Here is a 24,801-nt window from a genome sequence, read left to right as displayed (position 1 = left end):
AAAGCGAACGGACTATGCGTTAAACCACGCCATCGTGCCTGCCCGGAGGGGAAAGGGTGTTGCCCCATTCGCCCTCTCCTCTCTGGAAAGAAAGATGGCGGCCGCATGGGAGCCTGGTGGAGAGCAGGTCTGAGCCGGGGGTGGGGGCGCGATGGATACCTCATGGGACGGGGGCCCTCCGGCCCGTCCTTCACGCCCAACCGAGGTCACCAGTTGCCCCCCACGAGCGGCTCTCCAGCATGGCCACGGCCCCAGAAGCAGAGAAACCAATCTCTTAATCATCTGACTCTCAGTAGAAATACTTCCAGGGTTAATAAATAAAACAGCAGAAATCCAAAACCATTTAATTTAATAAACATCATTTTATTCTTGAACCCCGCTGTAGAAAGCAAATCATTTCACAATGCTTTTTCAGCATGGCTGATTTGGGGGGCGGGGGTAAAGTCTAAATAATAATGGTGCAACTTTTATCTAAACAATGAAGCTAGTCAAAGTAGATAGAGTGTTAACTAGAATTCATCTGCCCCACAGGCATGGGGGGGTGGGGGGGTTATTGGGGTCCTTCGTGGTGAAAAGTAAGTACTGGTAAAGGGAAATGTGATTGATATTTGCATGACCAAGACCTAAACCTGAAAGCTTTGTAACTTTTCCCACAGCGATTCAATAATTAAAAAAAAACTATCTGCCTTTGGGGACTTGTAAATATAGTTCATCCCTTCGTATCATTTGGGGCTGGAGAGATAGCACAGTGGTAGGGCGTTTGCCTTGCACGCAGCCAACATGGCCAACCCGAGTTCGATTCCTCCGCCCCTCTCGGAGAGCCCGGCAAGCTACCAAGAGTATCTCGCCCGCACGGCAGAGCCTGGCAAGCTCCCCGTGATGTATTCGATATGCCAAACACAGTAACAACAAAGTCTCCAATGGAGACGTTACTGGGCCCGCTCGAGCAAATAGTTCGTCAATTTACAGAAATTCTTTTAAGTTTTTGTTTGGTGGTTTTAATAACTGAAGAAAAAAAATCCCATTTCTTCTTTGTTTTATGAATGTGGTAAATTATATTCACATTCTTGAGAATACCTAATTTGGTATTACTATATATATGTGCGTGTGTTTATGTATAAAGCTAATTTGCGAATAAAATGTTTAGAAAACCTCCCACAGCTGCCGCCATGTTGACTCACCCACCGCCCAGCTCTACTGATTCACAACTAAGTCTCTGAGGAGATGACAAGGCAAGCAGCGAAAATTCGTGGACACACTGGTCTGACGGCTGAAAACTCAGGTGCCCTCAGAATAGGTGTCGGTTGAGTCTCTGCCTTGCCAAAATCTGGGCAGCTGCACCCATACCCCACCACTTGCAGTCACACCAAAAGCTCAACTCCAGCACTTCACTAATAATCTCTGCAGAGACACCCAACCGCACAAAATTTCAGCCACTCCAGTGTTTAGGCTGAGAACTCTGGGGTATTCTCAGAGTGAGGGAGGGTAGCCTTCCTCAACCCCCATATTTCCTAAAGCCCCAGCAGCCACATCCACCTCTCATAGCTGCTGCCTTGCTAACTCATTAGCCCTAGCTACAGATACCTAAGTTTCTGGCCTGTGAGATTGCATGTCAAATATTCCACAAGACTGAAATTCTTATACGAACACACCAAATTAGATGGAGAAGTAACATAGAAGTAAACGTACTTCAACAAACAGAAACAATACAGAAGGCTCAATTATCAATACAGGTCAGTAAAACCTCAGGCAAGGATGTAACCTCATAGTGAGAGACAACAATTTTCACAAATTTTCTTTTATTGAAATACTTTTGACAACTCCATTAGCCACTGAGTTGTAACAAGCAATATAATATTAATTATTGAGTGCCTACTAAGGCAGTAGGCTTGAGGGGTTATATGGAATATGGGAACATCGGTAGAAGGATAGTAATTCTGGTAGTGGGATTTCTTTTAGAAGATTGAAAGTCCATAACAACTGTATCATGAACAACTTTGTAAACCACGGTGTTTAAATTATTTAGTTTTATGTGAAATTTTTTAACATTTAGAGATTTAAAGTTATTTTTTGTTGATGAAACTGGCTTGTATTTTTTCTTATTGGATAATGATACTGATATTGATAGCTGTAATACGAGGGTTATGCTGTGAAAGAAGATGTGGACAACTAACATAATGCTGGTTTCTCTTTAGCCATTTCGATTTATCTAGTTATTATCAATATGCAAAATTTAATGCAAACCAATGACTTAGTAGGCAAATATTGATAAGAATCTCATGTTCAGGGAGAAAGCAAAAGCTCTTGGCTCATTCAACTGTCTTTACTCCTAACTTGAAGAAAACCGCTGCTAGTTTACGGCCACACCACCCTGAACGCATTCAGTCTCGTCTGATCTCGGAAGCTAAGCAGGGTCAGGCCTGGTTTAATACTTGAATGGAGAAAACTGCTGCTAGCATTGGCACTACTGACATTTTCATTATTCCACTTAATGTTTTTCTACAGGTCCAGACAAATAGTACAGGGGCTAAAGTGCCTGCACTGCTTGCAACTGAGTTGAGTTTGTTCTCTGGCATTGCATATGGTTCCCTGAGCATAGCCAAGCACAGAACCAGGAGTAACTCTTAAGAACCACAGATGTGGCCCAACATCCCCCAACCCACCCCAATATTTTTTCTGTTGGGTTGAAATGGGAAAGACTGTCCTGTGTTTTGTAGAATGTTTAGCAGCATCCTTATTTGTACCCACTAAATGCCAGAAGCTCCCATATAACTATGGCAATAACTATACCAATATTCCTGACAATGCCATGCCCTCTCCATGTGAAGGAGAGTCCAAAATAAGCTCCAAATAAGAATCATTGGTATGGGGGTCAGAGCAATAGTACAGCATGTAGAGAGTTTGCCTTGTACGCAGCCAATTGGAGGTTTGATCCCCAGCATCCCAAATGATCCTCTGAGCACCGCAATTAGTAATTCCTGAGTGCAGCGTCAGGAGTAATCTCTAGGCATTGCTTAGTATGACCCCAAAACAAAACAAAACTGAACAAAAAAAAATCATTGCTGTAGAAACACACTTAAAAATTCCTGTTAGAAAAGATGAAGTCATGAAATTTACATACAAGTGGTACTACATGGAAAGTATCATGTTAAGCTAAAAGAGTCAGAAAGAGAGGAATAGACATAGAAAGATTGCATTCATCTGGGGAACATAAATTAACAAAACAGGAGACTAACACCCAAGAATGGCCGAGATTAGTACCAGGAATTTTGCTTCATGGCTTGGAGGCGAGCCACATGTGCTAGGGGTAAAGGGAGCTCAAACAGAGAAGAGAAGAGAGCACCAAATAAAGTGTGTTGGGAGGATCCTCCCAGGATGGGAGAAGCATGCTTAAAGTAGACTATGGACCAAACATGAATGCCACTCAATATCTCTTTTGCAAACCACAACACCCAAAAGGAGAGAGAGAACAGAGGGGAATGCCCTGCCACAGAGGCAGGGTGGGATGCGGGGGATGAGGGTTGGGAGGGATACTGGGATCCGTGGTGGTGGGAAATGGGCACTGGTGGAGGGATGGGTATTTGATCATTGTATAATTGAAAACCAAGCACAAAATTTGTAAGTCTACAACTGTACCTCATGGTGTCTCACTTAAAAAAAAAAAAAAAGAAAGAAAAGAAAAAATAAGTTCCTGATGTGGGTTCAAAATCCTCATACTATAAGCTATTCATATAAACCTTATACATTAGTTCTACTTTAAAAAAATTACTTGATACAAAATCCTACTCTAAGAGTAAGGAAAACAGTAAGTATAATACAATTATGGTTTAGCATGAGTTTTGAGTCCGTCCTACTTGGTATAAGAAATAAAACACCAGGGACTGGATAGCACAATGGGTTGGGTGTTTGCCTTGCCCAACTCGGGTTCGATTCCCATCATCCCATATGGTCCCCTGAGCACCACCAGGAGTAATTCCTGAGTGCAGATCCAGGAGTAACCCTGTGCACTGCTGGGTGTAACCCAAAAAGCAAAAAAAAGAAAGAAAGAAAGAAAGAAAGAAAGAAAGAAAGAAAGAAAGAAAGAAAGAAAAGACAAACCAGGAAAATAATAAATAGCTCTATAATTAACCACTAATTATAGAAAGTTAACAGGGAAAGGCAGTCTCTATATCTTCCAACTGTTTCTCTGGAAGACCATAAAGTCCCAAGACTGCCCGGGGTCATTCCTCAGTGTAGAGCCAGAAGTAATCTTTGAGTGTGGCCAGGTGTGGCCCCAAAACCAAAATAACAATAATAATATTTATTTCCTTACACAATCTAAAGGTTTCATTGGACTCACCTAGGAAAGTCTCACTCAGAAAATCTCATCATGTGGATACAGTAGCGTGTTTGCAAGAACTTGGTGTTACCTCAGATACATCCTCACTAACAAATCTAGCATTTTTTTTTCCTGTAAAGACATACAGCTGGAACTCCTTAGATATCTTGCTCTCTTGATGACGTCTCTTTACATGGTCACAATAGGGTCACTTTAACTGCAGCCAAAAGCACTCCTACAGCCAATGTACCACAAAATCGCAGCAGAATCTAAACGATCTTTGCAGACTGACCTGCAAAGTCATACAACTCTTCTAGTGGATTTCTATAATGCAGACAGTCACAAAACCCTACTAAACTGACGGGGGGGGGGGGGGGGAACAAATGGAGAAGATACTCAAACATAACACATAACGATCATGTTAAAGTATGGAAGAGTCAGAGATGTGGGTCAGCAGTAGAGAACTTGTCTTGCATGTACTAGGCCCTAGGTTTTGTTCCCAGCATCACTAAAAACAAACAAACAAACAATAATAAAGTATAGTAAGGCCCCCCTCCCGTTCGTCGATTTGCTCGAGCGGGCCCAGTAACGTCTCCATCGGAGACTTTGTTGTTACTGTGTTTGGCATATCGAATACATCACTGGGAGCTTGCCAGGCTCTGCCGTGCGGGCGAGATACTCTTGGTAGCTTGCCGGGCTCTCCGAGAGGGGCGGAGGAATCGAACTGGGTCAGCCATGTTGGCTACGTGCAAGGCAAACGCCCTACCGCTGTGCTATCGCTCCAGCCCAATAAAGTATAGGTGGAGAAAAAATAATGTGAAACTCAAAATAATAATGGCAAGTCAAGAAAATATTTAAAACACAAATAATAGGAAGTTAATAAAACTTGTATTTCAATAATTACTTAAAAGTTAATGGCTTAAAATTAACAGTTAAAACCCGATTTTTGCTGCCTGCAGCAAAAATACCTTGACTTCCAAGACAAATAAGGCTCAGAGTAAAAATTGGAAAACATTTCTACAAGGGTAGCTTTAAAAAGATACGATATATGGACCAAAAGATAGTATAGCTCTTAGGGCCCATGTTAGGCATAGGCCAGACCCAGGTTCAATTCCCAGCACCACATGATCCCTGAAATATCTGAGACAGTCCGGGAGCATTCAAGCAGCATTGCATCCTCAAGTCGTTGCACTTAACTGCTGGCCCAACTGACTGAGAATCACCAGAAACACCAGTAATGCAGACCTCCTGAACACCATTTGGAAGGCTCACCCCAAAAATAAATAAAAAGTGAGGTACAGATACATTTGTATCAGATACCATATATTTCCAGCCAGAAAAATGTAAAAGCATATACTTTCAGCCACAATAAAGGCACTCAGAGATAGTGATGGACATTAAAAAATGGTTAAGGGCTTAATATAATAACAATAATGATATATGTGTACTAAGCACTCAGAGATAGGGATGGACACTATAAAATAGTTAAGGGTTTAATACAATAACAATAATAATATATGTGTACTAAATAAATACATTAAGTTTGGTAATATAAAGAACAGGATGATACATTAATGCAAATTACTATAATAGCAGAGAATTAATACCCATTTACAACTATGGACAGATCAACTAAACAGAAGAAATAAGGAAATAACAATAATAAATGGACTAGAACAGATGGGACTTAATAGACATTTACAGAAAATTTCACCCCAAAACAGCTGAATTTACATCTTCCTCAAGTGCACACAGAAATTTGTTCAAAATGGACCATATGCTGGAAGATAAAATAAGTATCAATAAACTTTTGAATACAAAAATCATACCAAGTACTTTTATTACCATTAATGCTATAAAAATTAAAACTAAACCATAAAAAAGAAAACACATAAAACGTCTAACATGTGGAAACCAAATAGGATTCTTGGCAATCATTGGTTCAAAAAGGAAACTAAAGCAGAAATTAAAAACCAACTTTAAATAAATAAAAATGAAAACACAAGTTCTCATATTATAGTATGCAGCAAACACTAAATTCAAAGGAAGGTCAATGGCCCTCATAAAGAAACAAACAAACAAACAAAAATATCAAGTAAATAATGTAACTTTAAGCTAAAGCATCTGGATAAAAAACTACAAACAAGACCCAAAATGTAGTAGGAGAAAGAAAATAATAAAAACGAGAGTAGAAATAAATGAAATAGGGACCAGAGCAATACTAGTACAACAGGTAGGGCACTTGCTTGGTATGAGGCCCAACTGCATTAGATTCCCAGCACTGCATATGTTCTACTGAGTCCAGGTGTGATGATCCCTGAGTATCACTAAGTAGCCTCAAAAACCAAAAACGAAAACAAAACAGAAAGAAAGAAATGAAGTAGAAACTAAGAAAGTACCAAAAAGCAATAATGAAACTAAGAACTGGTTTTCCTGTAAGAAAGAAATTTGAGCAGGTCTGAGCCGGGGGTGGGGGTGCGATGGACACCTCATGGGACGGGGACGTTCCGGCCCATCCTTCACGCCCTCCTGAGGTCACCAGTTGCCCCCCACGAGCGGCTCTCCGGCACAGCCACGGCCCCAGAAGCACAAGGACTTAATACAGAAAACCAGCAGCTTGGAGCAGAAAAGCTAACGGACTATGCATGAATCCGTGCCATCGCTCTCTGGAAAGAAAGACGGCGGCCGCATGGGAGCCTGGTGGAGAGCAGGTCTGAGCCGGGGGTGGGGGCGCGATGGATACCTCATGGGATGGGGGGCGCTCTGGCCCGTCCTTCACGCCCGACCGAGGTCACCAGTTGCCCCCCCACAAACAGCTCTCCCGCACGGCCACAGCCCCAGAAGCACAAGGACTTAATACAGAAATCCAGCAGATTGGAGCAGAAAAGCGAACGGACTATGCGTTAAACCACGCCATCTTGCCTGCCCGGAGGGGAAAGGGTGTTGCCCCATTCGCCCTCTCCTCTCTGGAAAGAAAGATGGCGGCCGCATGGGAGCCTGGTGGAGAGCAGGTCTGAGCCGGGGGTGGGAGCGCGATGGATACCTCATGGGACGAGGGGCCCTCCGGCCCGTCCTTTACGCCCGACCAAGGTCACCAGTTGCCCCCCACGAGTGGCTCTCCGGCATGGCCCCGGCCCCAGAAGCACAGAGACCAATCTCTTAACTATCTGACTCTCAGTAGAAATACTTGCAGGGTTAATAAATAAAATAGCAGAAATCCAAAACTGCGTGGCCTCTATCGTGGCCACGCGACATCATTTAATTCTTGAACCCAGCTGTAGAAAGCAAATCATTTCACAATGCTTTTTCAGCATGGCTAATTTGGGGGGGGGGGTAAAGTCTAAATAATAATGGTGCAACTTTTATCAAAACAATGAATCTAGTCAAAGTAGACAGAGTGTTAACTAGAATTCATCTACCCCACAGACATTAGGGGGTGGGGTGGGGGGGTTATTGGGGTTCTTCGGGGTGAAAAATAAGTATTGGTAAAGGGAAATGTGATTGGTATTTGCATGACCGAGCCTAAACCTGAAAGCTCTGTAACTTTTCCCACAGCGATTCAATAAATAAAAAATAAAAAAAAGAAAGCAAATTCAATAAACCTCTAAGTAGATTAATACATCCCCCTACCCCCAGTGTTTTCCCAAGTGGGTATTACTCTCATCTCTCCTTACCCCTAGAATATCAAGAAGGGCCTTGGAAACCTCATGATCAAAGGTTTACAAAACTTTTGATACCAGCTACAATACTAGCTGGGTAGCCTATAACTTAACACATCTGACACTTATCCAACTGGAGAGGTAGGTGTCAAATCCCAAAGGTGGTGAAGGTTGGGTCCATGTGTCAGGGTCTCTGGAGGGAGGGATTTTAAGATTCACAAAACACCTAAAAGAAAGAATTATCCATGGAAGGAAGACAGGAAGTAAAGCAGAGAGTGAGTCATGTTGCTTACATATGTGAGAACAACTATATCTCTTTCTATGGTCACTAACAACATTTCAATGACTACTGAAAGTTTGTTTGAAAGTTCCAGTAAGGAAACAGAGTGATGTCATGTATCCTTTACCAAAAAACAGAACATACAGATTAACAAAGTCCTACTATTCAACTTCAAAACAGACACACCCATAGAGGAAGAGAGAGAAAGTATGCCTCATGCTATCTAATTTCATCGTATAAATCATAACAATCTATAATCTAGTCAGGCTGGTCCTAGAGCAAGTACAAAATTAAAAAATAAGAAAACAAACAAAGCTCCAATGGGAAATACTGAATTAAAATATGAAGTATTGTAAAAGTATTTATAATCAGTAAAAATATTAGACATTGCCGAATCACAAAATACATGAAATACAGAAATTCACTGGATGGTTTTAGCAGTAGAATAAGCTTTTTTTTTGAAAAAGTATACCTTCAAAGACATATTGATAGCTATTTAAACTACAGAAAGAAATAATAAATATAATTTTTAAACATTAGATATAAGATACTGTGACAGACAGCCTAATATATATGTACTTAGAGTCCACAAGTGAAGAGAAAGGAACCTTTAAGTTAGTAGAAATTGTATGAGATAAAAATCCAGATTTAAAAAGTCCAGTGAATACGTGAGGATACATGTGTGCATGCCAAGCACACACATATGCACACTTGCCAACACCTACCCCTAACACAACCATGCATATATACACTCATACCCCTGAAATAGAAAAGAAAAAAAAATAATGGAGGAAAATGTTTCTCTGATCAGAGAGTACAGGGGTTAAGGTACATACTTTGCGAGTGGAAGATAACTGGTTTGGTCTCCAGCACCACATGGCCCCCCTCTCCCCTCCAAGCATCTCCAGGTGGAGTCATGTTGGTCCTCAAGTACTACATACAGCTTGAAAAGGCTGCAACATTTATATTCCTATCACCATTGTATTAGAGTTCCTTTTCTTCATGTTCTCACCAACATTTGTTTCTGCTTTTTCTTCTGGTATGGCGTATTCTGACAAATGTAGTGATTTTGTAGTTGTGCAAAACCATTTCACTGTGTTTTGTACATCAATCTTTCTTCACACATAAAATGAGTCAGACACATAAGTACTTCACAGATATTCTCACTTAATTGTAAGCACTGCATGTAATCATTCTCTCTTAAAAAAAAAAATCAGAGAGACAGCACACAGCAGCAAAGAAAACCGGCTGGTGGGCTCCACAACTCTCGGAGAATTCTCTGGGCCCCGTACTGAGCCGATATCACCAGGAGGTCCCAGATGGGGTAGGTGCTGTCTCCCCACCTTCTCCCAATGGAATCCTGGTGACCATGAGTTCTACAAGCATGCGGGCACCAAGACTATTTTCTGAACTGCGCGGCCGCATAAGCCTGATATGCAAAGTAATCAATGGAAAGTAAATGATCTAGTGTTTGTCCCTCAAAAACAGGCTTGAATGGTGGTGGGAAAATCTGAGCAAAATGTAATACCCAACCAAAATGTATCTGGACTGTGCATTTAACTATGGTGCTATGCCGCCCTGGGAGGGGAAGGGTGTCTGTCCCTCTGCCTGTCCCCCCTTGAGGCGGCAGCATGGTGGCCTGCATCTTTCAGAGCCTAATGAACAGCCAGGTATGAGACTGCATTGACGAGGTACATGGGGCCTCATGGGATGGGAGGTGGAATCGGCCCTGCTCCCTGCCACAACAATGCTCCAGGTTTCCACCTTCAAACACCTCCTCTGGCTTCTGAATGACCATGATCCCAGAGGCACACAAACCAATCTCGGAACCCAGGGACTTTTGTTAGTAATCCCTCTAGGTTTATTACTAAAATATTAGAAATCCAAATTCTTGTGGCCGCTGTTGTGGCCACACGACATCATATGCTCTTCATAATCAGCAATAGAAAACAAATTATCTAATGATGTCTTTTTGACAGGTCTGAATGTTGGGGAAAATTCCAAATAATTATGTTGGGTTTTTTGTCGAAATATTGAATTTGATCAACGTAGAGAGAGAAAGAGAGTCAAGTGGAAATCTGCCACACAAACAGAGGGGTGGGTTGGGAGATGGTATACTGGGGTTCTTGGTGGTGGAAAATGTGCACTGGTGAATGGATGGGTGTTTGATCATTGTATGACTGACCGAGACTTGAACTGAAAGGCTTTGTGACTGTTCTCAGAGTGATTCAATAAATAAACAATAACAAAAATAAAAAATCAGAGAATGACTTGCTGCCATTTTTTTTTTCATTTTCTTGGCAATGGAATCTAGAGTCTCTTATACAAAGTAGTATTAACTCTATTACTGTGCTATATCCTGGGCCCCCTTCTCTCTTAACAATTTAAAAAAAAATTAAAGCATAAAAAGATAAAGCAACTTGTGTGTAACTATAGAGCTCGTAAATTCACCACTGGATTACTGCTTTGGAAATCTTTAATAGATGTGACATTAGTAATAACAGATACACATAGCAAAAAAAGGGTCTAAGAAACTATACATGTCTAATGAAAACACAAGATAGAAAAACAATAAATGTTAACTGCAGTCCTCTGAGCATACATAGGACCAAGAGTTAGTTTTGATCCACTAGTATCCTAGGTTAGAGATAAGAACATCTCTCCAAATAAATAAAAAAGGTAATCATAATACACTAAAAAACATAAATCAAGGTGGTAATAAGTTTTCTAGTGATTAATATTATACAGCGTAAGGGAAAACTTCAAAACAGAAGAGAAAAAAGCTTTAAAGATCCTTATTACAATGTTTGAATTTTCAAACATTATGAAAATTGACAGCTGGAGTGATAGCGCAATAGTAGGGCGTTTGCCTTGTAAGCCGCCGGCCCGGCCAACCCGGGTTCAATTCCTCCACCCCTCTCAGAGAGCCCAGCAAACAACCGAGAGTATTTTGCCTGCAGAGCAAAGCCTGGCAAGCTACCCATGACGTATTCGATATGCCAAACACAGTAACAACAAGTCTCACAATGGAGACGTTACTGTGCCTGCTTGGGCAAATCAATGAACAACAGGAGGACAGTGCTACAGTGCTATGAAAATTGACAAATTATCACATTTTTTAAAAAAATTTCAGGCACCATGATTTACAATATTGATAGTGTCAGGGTTTTGTACATAAAACATTCCAGCACCACACCCTGCCCCATAGGGTCAGCTTCCCTTCACCATTATTACCTGGCCACACTCTGCCCCCACCAATGATATGCTACCTCAGTTTCTGTTGCCTTTGAGTATCTGGTGGTCCTCACTACGTTTATATCACATAAAAAGGGAGATCATTCTGTGCCTGTCTGCCTGTCCCTCTCCTTCTGACTTTACTTAGCATGATACTCTCCAGATCCATCCACATAGAAGCATACTGCATGATTTCATATTTTCTTATAGCCATGTAGTATTCCATTGTGTATATGTACAAGTGTTTCTTTATCCAGTTATCTGTTCTTGTACACCTGGGCTGTTCCTAGATTTGCGCTGTTGTGAATAAGTGCTGCAATGAACATAAGAGTATAAATGTCTGAATAGAGTTTTGGGATCCTTGAGGTAAATACCAAGAAGCAGAATTCTTGGATCATATGGTAGATCAATTACTAATTTTTTTGAGAAGTGGCCATTATTGTTTTCCCAAAAAAGGCTGAACAAGTCTACATTCCCACCAGCAGTGCATGAGGGTTCCTTTCTCCCCACATCTCTGCCAACACTAGTTGTTTTAGATCTTTGTGATGTGTGCCAGTCTCACTGGTGTGCGGTGATATCTCGTCATTTTAATTCTCAATATTCCGATAATAAGGAGAACATTTTTTTTCATATTCCTTTTGGTCAGCTGTTGATCTATTTTTGGAAACTTTCTGTTCATCTCTCCCCCTATAAAGGTACAGTGAGTTCTATATCTTTGATGCCTAACCCTTCGTCACATGAGTGGTGAGCAAACATTTTTTCCCAGTCTGTGGGATATTTTTTCTTTCTGGTCATTGTTTCTCTTGCAGTGCAGAAACTTCTTAGTTTGATGTAATCTCATTTGTTTATTTTTGCTTCTGTTTGCTTGGCTGATGATACTGAATCACTGAAGATGCCTCTAGATTCAATGTCGTGAAACTACCTGTTTTCCTCAATACAATTTATAGGATTAGGTCTAATACAAAAGCCGTTAATCCTTTTTTTTTTAAATTAGTGAGACACCATGAGGTACAATTGTAGACTTACAAAGGCCGTTAATCCATTTTGATTTTAATTTTCATGCATAATGTTAAAAAGAGGTCTGAACTTCAAATTTTTTTTTGCATGTGACTGACCAGTTTTCCCACCAACATTTGTTAGACGCTTTCCTTTTTCTATTTCATACCTTTTTTCGACTCAGTTGAACATTAACTGTCCATTTACAGGAAGATCTGTCTCTGGACTCTCAATTCTATCCCACTGGTCTGAGAGTGTCCTTATTCCGGTACCATGCTGCTTTGATTACTACAACTTAACAGTATAATTTAAAATAGGGGAAGAAGTAATCTCCCTTCTTTTTCCCTAGGATTGTTTTGAGTATTCTCAGGGTTTTATTACTCCAAATAAAAATGTCATAGATATTTTAATAGGAAAAGCTTTTAATCTGTATAGTGTTTGGGGCATCCCTGTCACTCATGACCTTTTTAAACTGGCAGTCTATATTGCCTAATATAAGTACGTCACCTGGTCTTTTTAAAGGTATTGTTTGTTTGCCAGTGTGTCCCCCTCAAAAAAACAAAGAGAACTGAGACTGCCTGTGGAAGAGGGGAAGTGAAGGTGGGATACAAGAAGGGACCCAGAGATAGTGGTAGAGGGATATAGGTACAATGGTGGGAGGATATGTTGTAGAAGTATTGCACACCTAAATCATAAATATTAATGCCACTGTAAAGTATGCCCCCCTTATTCCCTAGTGCCTCAGGGAGGAACCCATGAGCATTACACAGGGAGTAGACACTGAGCATGGCCAGGTGGGGGTCTCAAAATGATACTGAAATGCATTTCACATGGTAGGTACCGTTGATGAAACTTGGATATCTGTTTAGACAAGGGAATGTATGTGTTCTGAGACCATGGGGAAGGGAAAAAGTTGACAAATGATGCTTAAGTTCAGTTTCTCCTTAGCTGTCCTCCCGTTGTTCATCAATTTGCTCGAGCGGGCCCAGTAACGTCTCCATTGTGAGACTTCTTGTTACTGTGTTTGGCATACTGAACACTCTTGGTAGCTTGCCAGGCTCTCTCTGAGAGGGGCGGAGAAATCGAACCTGGCTCAGTCAGGCTGGCTGCGCGCAAGGCAAACACCTACCGCTATGCTATGTCTACAGCCATACCACCCTGAACACACCCGATCTTGTCAGTTTCTCCTAAAAAGGAAAAAAAAAAAAGAAGCAGGCCCATCTTTTAGGTGACTGTAACTTGTAACTTCCACACTTGATATAAAACTACATTATTTTTATTGCTCTATTTTTATGGCAAGCAAATTAACTATTACGGGAAGGGCATTTGCCTTGCACGCAGTCGACCCAGGTTTAATTCCTCCGCCCCTCTTGGAGAGCCCGGCAAGCTACCGAGAAAATCTCACCCCAAAGGCAAAGCCTGGCAAGCTACCCATGACGTATTCAATATGCCAAAAACGGTAACAACAAGTCTCACAATTTGTTGTGAGACATTACTGGTGCCCACTCGAGCAAATCAATAAACAATGGGAGCACAGTGCTACTGTGCTACAGTGCTACTGTAAAGTATGACCTAAATAAGTAACTAATAATTATATAAAATTTAGACCTTTACAATTATGCCCTTTAAAAAATCACATTTATAAAAACCATCCCCAATTCTCTATTGATCTGGTCAACTAATTATAATGTATTAGTTCTGAATGGGTCAACTAAACTACCTTCCTTCTTTAAGGAAGGAAGTAAGTAAGGAAGTAAGGGCTTACTCCTGGCTCTATGCTTAGGGGTCACTCCTGGAGGCTCATGGGATCCTAAGTTTTGCCAGGGATTGAACCAGGGTTGGCCGTGTGCAAGATAAGCACCCTATCTGCCGTACTATCGTTCTGACCCCAAACTTTCTGAAAGATACAATTTGAGTCATACCTTATACTTGGATAGCTACAAACACATAATAAAATAGTTTTCTGCATTGTATAAGTTTTTCAATCTATATGGCAATTAAATCATTTGTTTATAGCTTAAATTTGTACTTAAATAAAGTTATTTTTGTTTAGGGTCACACCCAGTGATGGCTCTGCATTCAGGAATTACTCCTATAGTGCTCAAGGGACCATGGGATGCTGAGGACCAAAAACAGGTAAGCGGGTCAGCCACATGCAAGGCAGCACCCCACCATCTGCACTATCTCTTCAGCCCCACTGGAGTTATTTTTAAATTTAACTTAATTTTTACCCAGGTTTTACTGAAGTACCATGATTCACAATGCTACTTATGATAAGTTTCATGCATACTATGTTCTAACACCATACCCACTGCCATGTCCACTTCCATTCACCAATGTCTCAAGATCCCTTCCAACATACCCTCCACCCTAATTAGAGATTTTTGAAGACATAATTAACTTACATTAACTTTGAAAGCTTGTACACTATTATCCAGGAGCAGAATGTTGCAAACCACCTCTGTATGCTGTCTGTCTCGGGCCAACTCTGATGCTCGTACATTGTAGGTTCTGCCAGCAGGCAACCGGAAACGTGAGGTCATTACTGTCCACACAAGGTCTATATGGGAAAACAAACAAACAAACAAATACACACTAAATAAAAGGATAGCTAAAAATGTAAGTTTTGCTATATATTTTTCCTACTAAGTAAGAAAGCAGAACAAACTTTCAAACACCCAAGGTAATAATTATAGGTGTAAATAGACACATAGGAGCCAAAGCTATAATCGGGCACTTGCCTAAAAGTGGCCAAACCAAGTTTGATCCCTGACATCCAATATAGTCTCCCAAGCACTGACAAGAGTAAGTTATGAGTGCAGAGCTGGGAATAATCCCTGAGCACCACTGGGTGTGGCCCAAAAACCAAGAAAGCAATCAAACAAAAATAAGTAAAATAGATATATAGTTCATTATCATCTAAACTAAAATTACGGGGGGGGGGGGCAGGGGGAGGCGGAGCAATAGTATAGCAGGTAGGATTTAAAACGTAAAAATAACTCCAGTGGGGCTGGAAAGATAGTGCAGACGGTAGTATGCTTCCTTGTATGTGGCTTACCTGCTGACCTGTATAGCAGGTAGGATGCTTATCTTGAAAGCAGCTGACCTGGCTTTAATCCCCAACATCCCATAAGGTCCCCCAAACTTCACCAGGAGTGATGCCTGAGCACAGAGCTATAAGCTAGTCCTGAGCACTGCTGGTGTGGCCAGAAACAAACAAAAAAAACCCAACTAAATCAAAATTACAAACTTCCCAGGAAAAGGAACTTTATTTTAAAATATTCCATTGATGACAATATACTAATGGTTCAGGATATAATACTTTGAATATTCTAATTATAAAACATAAAAATTTAGAAGTAGACACAAGAGGAAAAGGGAGCATTTCTTCAGAAAGCCAGATATTACTTAGGATGCAGGTATGAAAGAACACTACTGAGATTTATTCTGAAAAGTACTTTCATTAGAATTAAAGGGAGAGGAGAATTACACACCCCCCCCCCACACACACACCCCCCCCCCCACACACACACACACCTACAAGAATTAATGAATATGCCTTGCATGCAGCCAACCTGCTTTAATTCCTAGCACCACATTGTTCCTCAAGCATTGTAGCCCTGGATGCCACTAAGCACTTCAAGGATATGCCAGCTAATTCCAAGCACAACAGAGTACTCACAACACCATCTTTGGGCCCTCATGTTGAACTGATGACCCCATTATCCAAAAATCACCAGAACTGGCATGCTCAGGGTCATAGAGGTTGGGGTCATTGCCATGGTGCTTGGGGACTCATATGCTATCAGAGATAGAACCCAGGATTCTTGCATGCAAAGCATGTTCTCCAGTTGGCTGAGCTATCTCTCCAGTCTCTTTTTTTATAAAAAAGAACAATTTCTATATCTGATCTCAATTTTAAAATTTGGGGAAAGGGGTCTCCCAAGCCAGGCCCAGAGTCCTGGGGATCAGTGGATGCCAGTTCTGGTGATTTAAGCACCACTGAGTATGGCCTAAAAACTAAAACCAAAAAACAAACAAAAAAAAATCTCTTATGTTGACTATTCTTAAATTCAACCTAATTATAATTTAGTCATAAGAAAATTAAAAACTTAACAATTTAAGAATACCTATTTTCACTTCCTGATTTTTAATCAAAGGGAAATATTTTGCCTATAAAATAACAGCTAGCTATCATACTATTATCAGCAACATTAGATGCCAAAAGACAATAATGAAGAAGTAGCTTCAGAATTCTGGAAAAAAGATTATTTGAAATACAGAATCATATGCTCCAAAATTAATATTCACTTGGTAAAATTAAAGAAATTTTCAGACATTCGAGGAAGCAAAGGTTTAAATCCTTAAGACTACCCTCATAAAGGCAAAAAAATAAAATTAAAAAGAAACAAGTATATATTAGTTTTAAGCTATAAACAAGCAATAAGAAATTTGATGAGTAAGAAAAAATAGCAATTCAAATCAGTGGTATTAAAGCTAAAAATGTCAGGTGTGCACAAAAACTATAACAATTAAAAAACATGCAAAAAAAAAAGATGTTCATATGTTGACAGAGAGGCTTGCCAAGTAAAGATTCACTGAATAAAAAACAGCATTTGGCCTTATCCAGAACAACTTGTCCTCCTAACAAGCAGAAATTGGAAAATCACCAACTCAATCCCAAAGGGGGGAGGGGGAGAGGGAGAAGAAGAGGGCGAGGGGGGGAAGAGGGAGAGAGACAGACAAGACAGACAGACAGACAGACAGACAGAGAAGAAAAGAGCCTGCCATAGAGACAGGCAGGGGTTTGGGGTTGGGGTTGGGGGGTGATGGGGGGAACCTGGGGACAATGGTTCTAGGAAATGTATACTGGTGGAGAGATGGGTATTAGAGCACTGTATGACTGAAATCCAATCATGAACAGCTTTGTAAGGGTATATTTCACAGTGATTCAATAAAAATGCCCCCCCCAAAAAAAAACCACAAAAGAAAATCAACTCAAATCAGTAAGAAAGGAAAAACAGTGCAAACTGCTGACCCTATGATTAGAGAAACAGATAAATATATAAAGGAAGTCATTGCTTATAGTAAAAGAAACCCACAAGAAGAAACTGCCAAAGAGTCAGCCTAAGTAACACAGGCAACACAGGTGCATGACTTGCATGCATCCAATCCTAGCAAGACCACCTAAAACTCCAGGCCTCTGTGTCCCAAGATCACCAGGTGCTCTCTGGAAGCCCATTGAAAGCACCACAAGGGTAATCACCAGTACCATAGGGTTTGAGTAGCACTATATTCTAGGATCCTCACAAAGACCCAATAAAATTTCACAGTCAATTAAAGGCATATAACCAAAAACCACCTGTCTTAAGAACACTTAAGTTATGTATCTCATTGATGACTACTTAACAAAGCCTAGTTTACAGTTCCTCGGGCAACTGTCTAACTAATCAGGGTCTCCAGTGAGACTTCTACGTTTTAATTATTATAGCTTTGTTGTGACTATAGGTACAAAGTATGCAAACAGCAGATTATTCTGAAAACCAACTATCAACCAATATTTAACCCAATCATTAACCAATAAACATTAAGCCAATGTTTTTCACTTTTTGTTTTTTCTTTTTTTCTTACCAGAGATCTTACTTCTATTTTTAGTAAAAATAATTTTCTATAGATACGAAGTTATTTGGAATTGAGTCACAGATTTTGAGAGTATAATTAGCTAAATCAACTCTTGGATAACATAGATAAATTTACCCCAAACAAAACCCATCTATCTGGTTCTCATCTGAACAGATGTAGCAATTACCAGTACATTTTTAGGAGGTAGCTCAAAATTCTAGCCCAAGGATACCTAAAACTTGTCTATTCTAAATCTGATACTAGTATAACATATTAATAATACATCTATATATTATTTGTTCATATTTGATAGCATAAATATAACTAAAAATAACAGGATGGTAAGATTATAATAAATATGCAATTGTTAAGGTAGTAGAATAAATGTAGGCTCTCTTCAAATTCTCACTTTCCTAATATTTATGTTTGTGTATAAAAAGTGATAGTGGTAGTACCTATATAAGCTTAATTACAAATAACTTTTTAAAATAATAGAACCTCTTACAGTTATTGTCAAAATAACTCTACCTCAAATTACTAATAACTGACAAAAAATACCCTTAAAGTCTTTAACATAATGAATAAAGAAATCTGTGTTTTTGAATTCAACTATAGAAACATGCTATCTGGTCTAAATACGCTTTTTATTTTTTAAAATGTAGATGTCAAAAGATGCTAGCATCCTATTATAAATTTACAGTAAAAACTTAACCGACATCATTAAATAATTTTATATGATTACCTTGATGCTATCCTTTAACTCTTAAAATCATCATATAAGCTTTTACAAAATTTTTTCTTAGTATAAAAATAAAAGGAGAAATAAACAGAGTTCTGCACTTGTGTATATCACAGTATCCATTACAAAACACTGGGAATAATTTCTAAATGGATTATAGTAGTCTTACTGTATCCATTTACTCAATAATGAATTGTTAAATAACTATGCATTGATCTAGGTAGGTCCAGGCCCTTCGTATGCATCAATTAAGGAAAATAAAACAGAACTGCACTGTAGCACTGTCCTCCCCTTGTTCATCGATTTGCTCAAGCGGGCCCAGTAACATGTCCATTGTGAGACGTGTTGTTACTGTGTTTGGCATATACTCTCAGTAGCTTGCAGGGCTCTCCAAGGGGGAGAAGAATCGAACCCGGGTCTGCCGGGCTGGCCGCGTGCAAGGCAAATGCCCTACCGCTGTGCTATCCCTATCCTTGAGAAACATCTAAGAGTAGGGACAGGGGTATGTGGATCTAGATTGCCTTGCATGTAGCTGATCCCGGTTTGATAACTCGCACCACATATAGTTCCCCAAATGTTGCTGCTAGAGCCAGGGAGAGAAGAGAGAAAAGAAGAGGAGGAAGAGGAGGAGGGGGGATGGGGGAGGGGAAGGGAGGGAAGAGAAAGGAATGGTAACTTATTTACATTAAGTTCCAATACTCCACTAATTCTTCTTCAGACAATTACCCTCTTTGTACAGATTTGTTGTCCCAATCCCCTCCCTTCTGATAACCAACAACTGGTCTTATAGATTCAACCTTATGACATATTGTTTTTATTTAGCTCATGTTTCCTATATATATCATACACATAAGAAATCATACCAAGGTTATCTTTATCTAATTTATTTCACTAAACATGATACCCTTTTTTTAGGTCAATGCATGGTGCTGCACATGGCTGGAATTCATCAATTTTCTAACTCAATAGTATTTAATGATATATATGTACTGCATCTTCACCTATTTTATATATGCCCATATCTTTATCCATTTATTATTAGTGAGCACTTAAGTTTTGTCCAGTTCTAGACTATTGTAAATAATGCTGAAATAAACATGGAATATGTGTTTATATTTAAACATGTTTTTGTACTGTATGGGTAAGTGTACAAAAGTAGGATAGCTGGATCCTATAACTTCTACGTTTTCTATTTTAACTGTGGGTGAGTGTAGAATAACAATTGATTTGTCCATTCTCCCTTGCCACAAGGAGCTAAGGTTTTTCTGGTTACACCCATCACACTGCTCCCGAGACACTTCCAGATCCTTCTAGGACACTGAACTTGTAAGTTAATATTGCCTTTCTCCTCTGTGTTTTGAATAGTTTACTTTAATGCAATGTCCTTTTTGTATAGATACAGGAAGACAATATTATGCTTTGTAACTTAGGACTTAATTGACTTTGAATATTATTCATTTCTGGACATCTGCTTTCTCAACTTATGCCTCAGTTGCCCTCACGTCCTAGCACCCCCAAAAGCAGGGTCCCGACGAGGGACTGGATGGAACCAGGGCAAGCGGTAAGTTATGTGCTACCCTGGCATCGAGATGGGCCAGACCAAAGTGCCACGATTCTTAACTATTAAGAGTTTGATCATAGACAAATGCTGTCATGATCCAAAAGTAACGAAGAGACTAGGACCCTGCTAGAGACAGGAAAGACTATCTGGCCTGAGCACTGTAGTCTGAGATTAGGAGAGCAATTCTATAAGCTTAAAGTGTTTCTTACTGTGTCCAAACAAAATGATTTATATTATGTATGCTTGTATCTTTGTTGGACAAGGAGAGGAGAAAAACACCCAAGGGACTCTGTTCTAGGGTGGGTTGATCTGCTAAATGAGAATCTGTCCTAGAAGTGCTTTCCCGTGTGTCCTGACTAGTTTGGATGAGACTGAACATTTCTCCCCTTCAAACTGCCTTCAGTAAATAATTTCAGTATATTGTTAAGAGGCACTTTTCCCTTTCTTACAGAAATCTGGCTGGTCTTTGACCTGCAGCTCTCAGGTGCTAGCCAGGCCTTGTCTTTGGGATGTAGATTCCAAGCTCTAGCAAACTAGTTTTGGGGATGCAAATCCAAGTGCTTGTGGCCCAAGAAAGGTTTCAGTTTTGGTTTTATATCTTCTTTCTGGAGGCCAAAATTACTGGCCTGCAGATGTAAAGAAACAATGTATGTTTTGCTGCCTCAATGTTCTTTCTGTAACTCCTTTTGATGACATCACTGCATTGTGCCCTTTAGAGGTACCATGATCTATATAAGGAGATTTCGGGGCTCTTTCCGGGGACACAGGCTGAGAGAATCGAATCGGGGGAACATAAAGAGAATGGACTACCAAACGCGGGCGGCGGGAAAGATAAGACCACTGCTGGTCTTTTTGTGTTTACACAGGTGAGCATTATCAGCAGTATTCAGGGTAAAACTGGCAGTGGTGGGAAGATCACACCCAGGGTTTCACATATGCGATATATGTGCTCTACTACTTAAGCTGCATTATTGGACTCTATATTTCATTTTTTAAAGAATTTGCAAACTGGGGGCTCAAAAAGATAGTATAGTGGGTGATGAGCTTGCCTCGCAAGTGGCCAACCCAGGTTTGATACCCGGCATCCCATACAGTCCTCCAAACCCCATCAGGAGTCATCCCTGAATGCAAAGCTAGGAGAATGCAAGGCCTGAGCACAACCAGATGTGCTCACTCCCACCCCACCAATAAAAAAAAAATTCCACAGTGTTCTCCATCCCACCAATAAAAAAAATTTCCATGCTATTCACCAAAATGGAAAGACAAATTCACTTTCCCAACAGTGTATAATTCAGAGTTCTCTTCTTTTCATGGTTTGTAATTTTTTTTTTGCTTCAGGGTGTTCTTTCTTCTGGAAACCTCAAAGATATATGGTAATATCTCACTGTTGTTCTGATCATAGCATTTCCCTAATCAGAACAGTGAAATATGATGAGCATCTTTTCATATGCCTATTGGTCACCTATATATCTTTCTTGGGAAATTCAGATTTCTTTTTTTAATTTAAATTTTTTATTATAACACCATGACTTACAAAGTTGCTCATAATAAAGTTGTTTCAGACATATAATGTTCCAACGATTCTACCACCAGAGTGCTCTTCCCTCTATCAATGTCCCCAGTTTCCCCACGCAGTCCCAAGCCTGCCTTCTTTGCAGGCACAAATTTGCTTCCTATTGCTTGTTGCAAAAAAAAAAAAAAGGAAAATGAAATTTTCAGAAAATAACTCAATAAGAGTCAATTTGTGATAATTGTTTTATCTCACAATAGTATTACTAAACTCATTGCCTGAGGATTTACTGGGCTGGTTGGTGCTGTGTTACTGTTTTTTGCTCATTGAGCTTGGTGGACTTCTGTGCAACTTTCCCATCAAATGTGCTGTGCTCCTATTAGACTGTTAGTACTGTGAAGCTTGGACATGCGGCATATGCGGTCACATGGAGCTTGGACATTTATATGGTGGAAGAGGTTGGGTGTGGCAGTGCTGGGCCTATCCTTAAGGGAGGGAAGTCTGTATGTCCCCATTCTGAGAAGGTCACAGAGTTCTCAGCCTGGAGATGGATCTACCTGGGATGATCTTGCATTTTGGCAGCTTGTTCCCTCAGTGTATTTTTAAAATCAGGTGGTTTGTTACTAAATTCATTTATATTTTGGATATATATAAAACCTCTTTACAGACATGGTGTGCAACTGTCTTTACCCATCCACCAGAATACCTTTGTTTAATCGGGGGGGGGGGGGGGGGGGGAGGGACTGGGATGGAGTGGGGGAAGATATAGTACAGTAGGTAAGGCAATTGCCTTGCATGCAGCTGACCTGGGTTTGATCCACAATACCCCATATGGTCCCCAGTGCCTGCCAAGAATGATCCCTGAGCACAGAGCTAAGAGGAAGCATTGAACACAGCTGGGTGTTGTCAAAAGGTAAATTTAAAAAGAGTATCTTTTATTCCAATGCAAGCTTCTTTCCACCATGCTGCTTTTCAGTTTATTTTGATTTTGCTTTCCTTGCTTTTGGAGCAGAGTCCCAAACATATCTCTGAGACTGATGTGAAGGAGTATATTACTGGTGTTTTCTTCCAAGTACTTTCAGATCGCACATCCAAGACTTTAGTACATATGAATTAACTTCTGAATATAGCATTATACAGTCTAGTCTCATTCTTTAAACTCTAACAGCCTTGTTTTCCCAACAAGATTTTTTGGCTCAGAGGTAGAAGGGTAGTTCTATCCAGCAATGCTCGGAATCACTCCTGGTGGTGCTTGGAGAATCATATCTGGTGTTGTTGGGGTTGAATCAGGGTTAGCTACATAGTCAGCAGGAATTTCAACTTTGTATTATCCCTCCAGTCCTCACAAAGTTTCATAAAGAAACTTTTCTTGCTCCATTGTTAAGTTCTTGGCTCTTTGTTATAAATTAGTTTACCATATGTGTTTTTATCTCTGGGTTCTCCATTCTGTTCCATTGACCTATGTCTTTTAATTCTAATACCTTATTATGTTTATTATTACTGCTTTGTAGTCTAATTTTAACTCAGGGAGCATAAAACCTCCAATTTTGTTTTCCTCATAAGTGGAAAAACTACAGTATCTATTGCAGTTCCAAATAAATTTCATGATTTAAAGTTCCTTTTCTTAAAGAAAGTTTTCTATATTCTGTGACTAAAGCCATTAAGATTTATAGGAATTGCACTGAATCTGTACATTGCTTTCAGTAAAAGAACCACTTTCATGAGGTTAGTTCTCCCAATCCATGATTACAAAATATTCATTCTTTGTGTTTTCTATTTCAGTAATGTCATGAGTTTTTGGTGTACAGTTTTCACTACTCTGGTTAAATTCATTCCAAGGTTGTTGATGCTTTTTGATGGTAATATAGATGGCACTCTTTTTCTTGATTTTTCTTCAAATCTAATTCATGATTTGTGAATAGAAATATTACATGTTTTTGTATATTAATATTGTGGCCTGGCATTTTAATGTATTCATTTAGTATTTTTAGTATCTTTCACTAGTCTCTTTGGGATTTTCTACGTATATGTATATTCTGTCATCAACAAAGAATGATGGTTTTACTTCTTCCTGTTTTATTTTATTTAGAGGAGGTGGGGCTTTAGGCCACACCCTGGCTGCTCGGGGCCATCCCAAGCTCTGTATCCAGGGGTCATTCCTGGTGGTACTCAGGGGACCATTTGGTACTGGGGATTAACCAAAGTTAGCTACATGCAAGGGCCTTAACCTCTGTGCCATCTCTCCAGCACAACTTTTTCCTTTCTAATTTGGATATGCAATATGCCAAACACAGTAACAAGTCTCAAAATGGAGAGATTACTGGGCCGCTCGAGCAAATCAATGCACAACAGGAGGGCAGTGACAGTTTCTATTCTAACTATTCTCACTAGTACTTTCAAAACAATTGAATAGTAACAGAGAATGGACACCCTTATCTTGTTCCTTATCTTAAGAGGAAAAGCTTTCAGTTTTACGTCAGTGTGATACTGACGTTTGTCATATGTGGCCTTATGTTGGAGTATATTTCTTCAGTTATTTCTTTTTATACTCAGTGTATGGAGAATTTTTATCATAAAAGGGTGCTGAATCTTTTGAAACGCTTTTTCTGTGTCTAGTGATAAGATCACATGAATTTAGTCCTTTCAAAGATGTGATACATCATGTTTTTTAATTTACCTATGTTGCATCATACTTGCATTCCTGGAATAAACTCGCAATCTTGGTGTATGATTCTTTATTGTATTGTTGAAATGGACTGCCAAGTATTTTGTTGGGGCATCTATAGTCACTAGAGATAGATTAGAGAGCTGTAGTTTTACACTGTGTGATGACAAAGTGTATAATTTCAAAATCTATTCTGAATTCACAGATGTTTCAGAAG

At 39.8% G+C, this 24,801-nt stretch overlaps 1 protein-coding gene across 3 annotated transcripts in view; it reads right to left on the bottom strand.

The window, feature by feature from the left end:
* The window catches only part of PTPN4 (protein tyrosine phosphatase non-receptor type 4), a 184,270-nt gene that overhangs the window by 122,532 nt on the left and 36,937 nt on the right, over positions 1 to 24,801 (bottom strand). For all 3 annotated transcript variants that reach the window (XM_056117536.1, XM_056117538.1, XM_056117537.1), the window contains exon 2: positions 14,893 to 15,047. In XM_056117536.1, the coding sequence (XP_055973511.1) occupies positions 14,893 to 15,030 (138 nt within the window). In that variant the 5' untranslated portion in view covers positions 15,031 to 15,047. The remainder of the gene's footprint in view (positions 1 to 14,892; positions 15,048 to 24,801) is intronic.

This window comes from Sorex fumeus, unplaced genomic scaffold, assembly GCF_029834395.1.
Source record: "Sorex fumeus unplaced genomic scaffold, SorFum_2.1 ptg000035l, whole genome shotgun sequence".
NCBI lineage: Eukaryota > Metazoa > Chordata > Mammalia > Eulipotyphla > Soricidae > Sorex > Sorex fumeus.
This window is presented reverse-complemented; position numbering and strand designations above follow the sequence as displayed.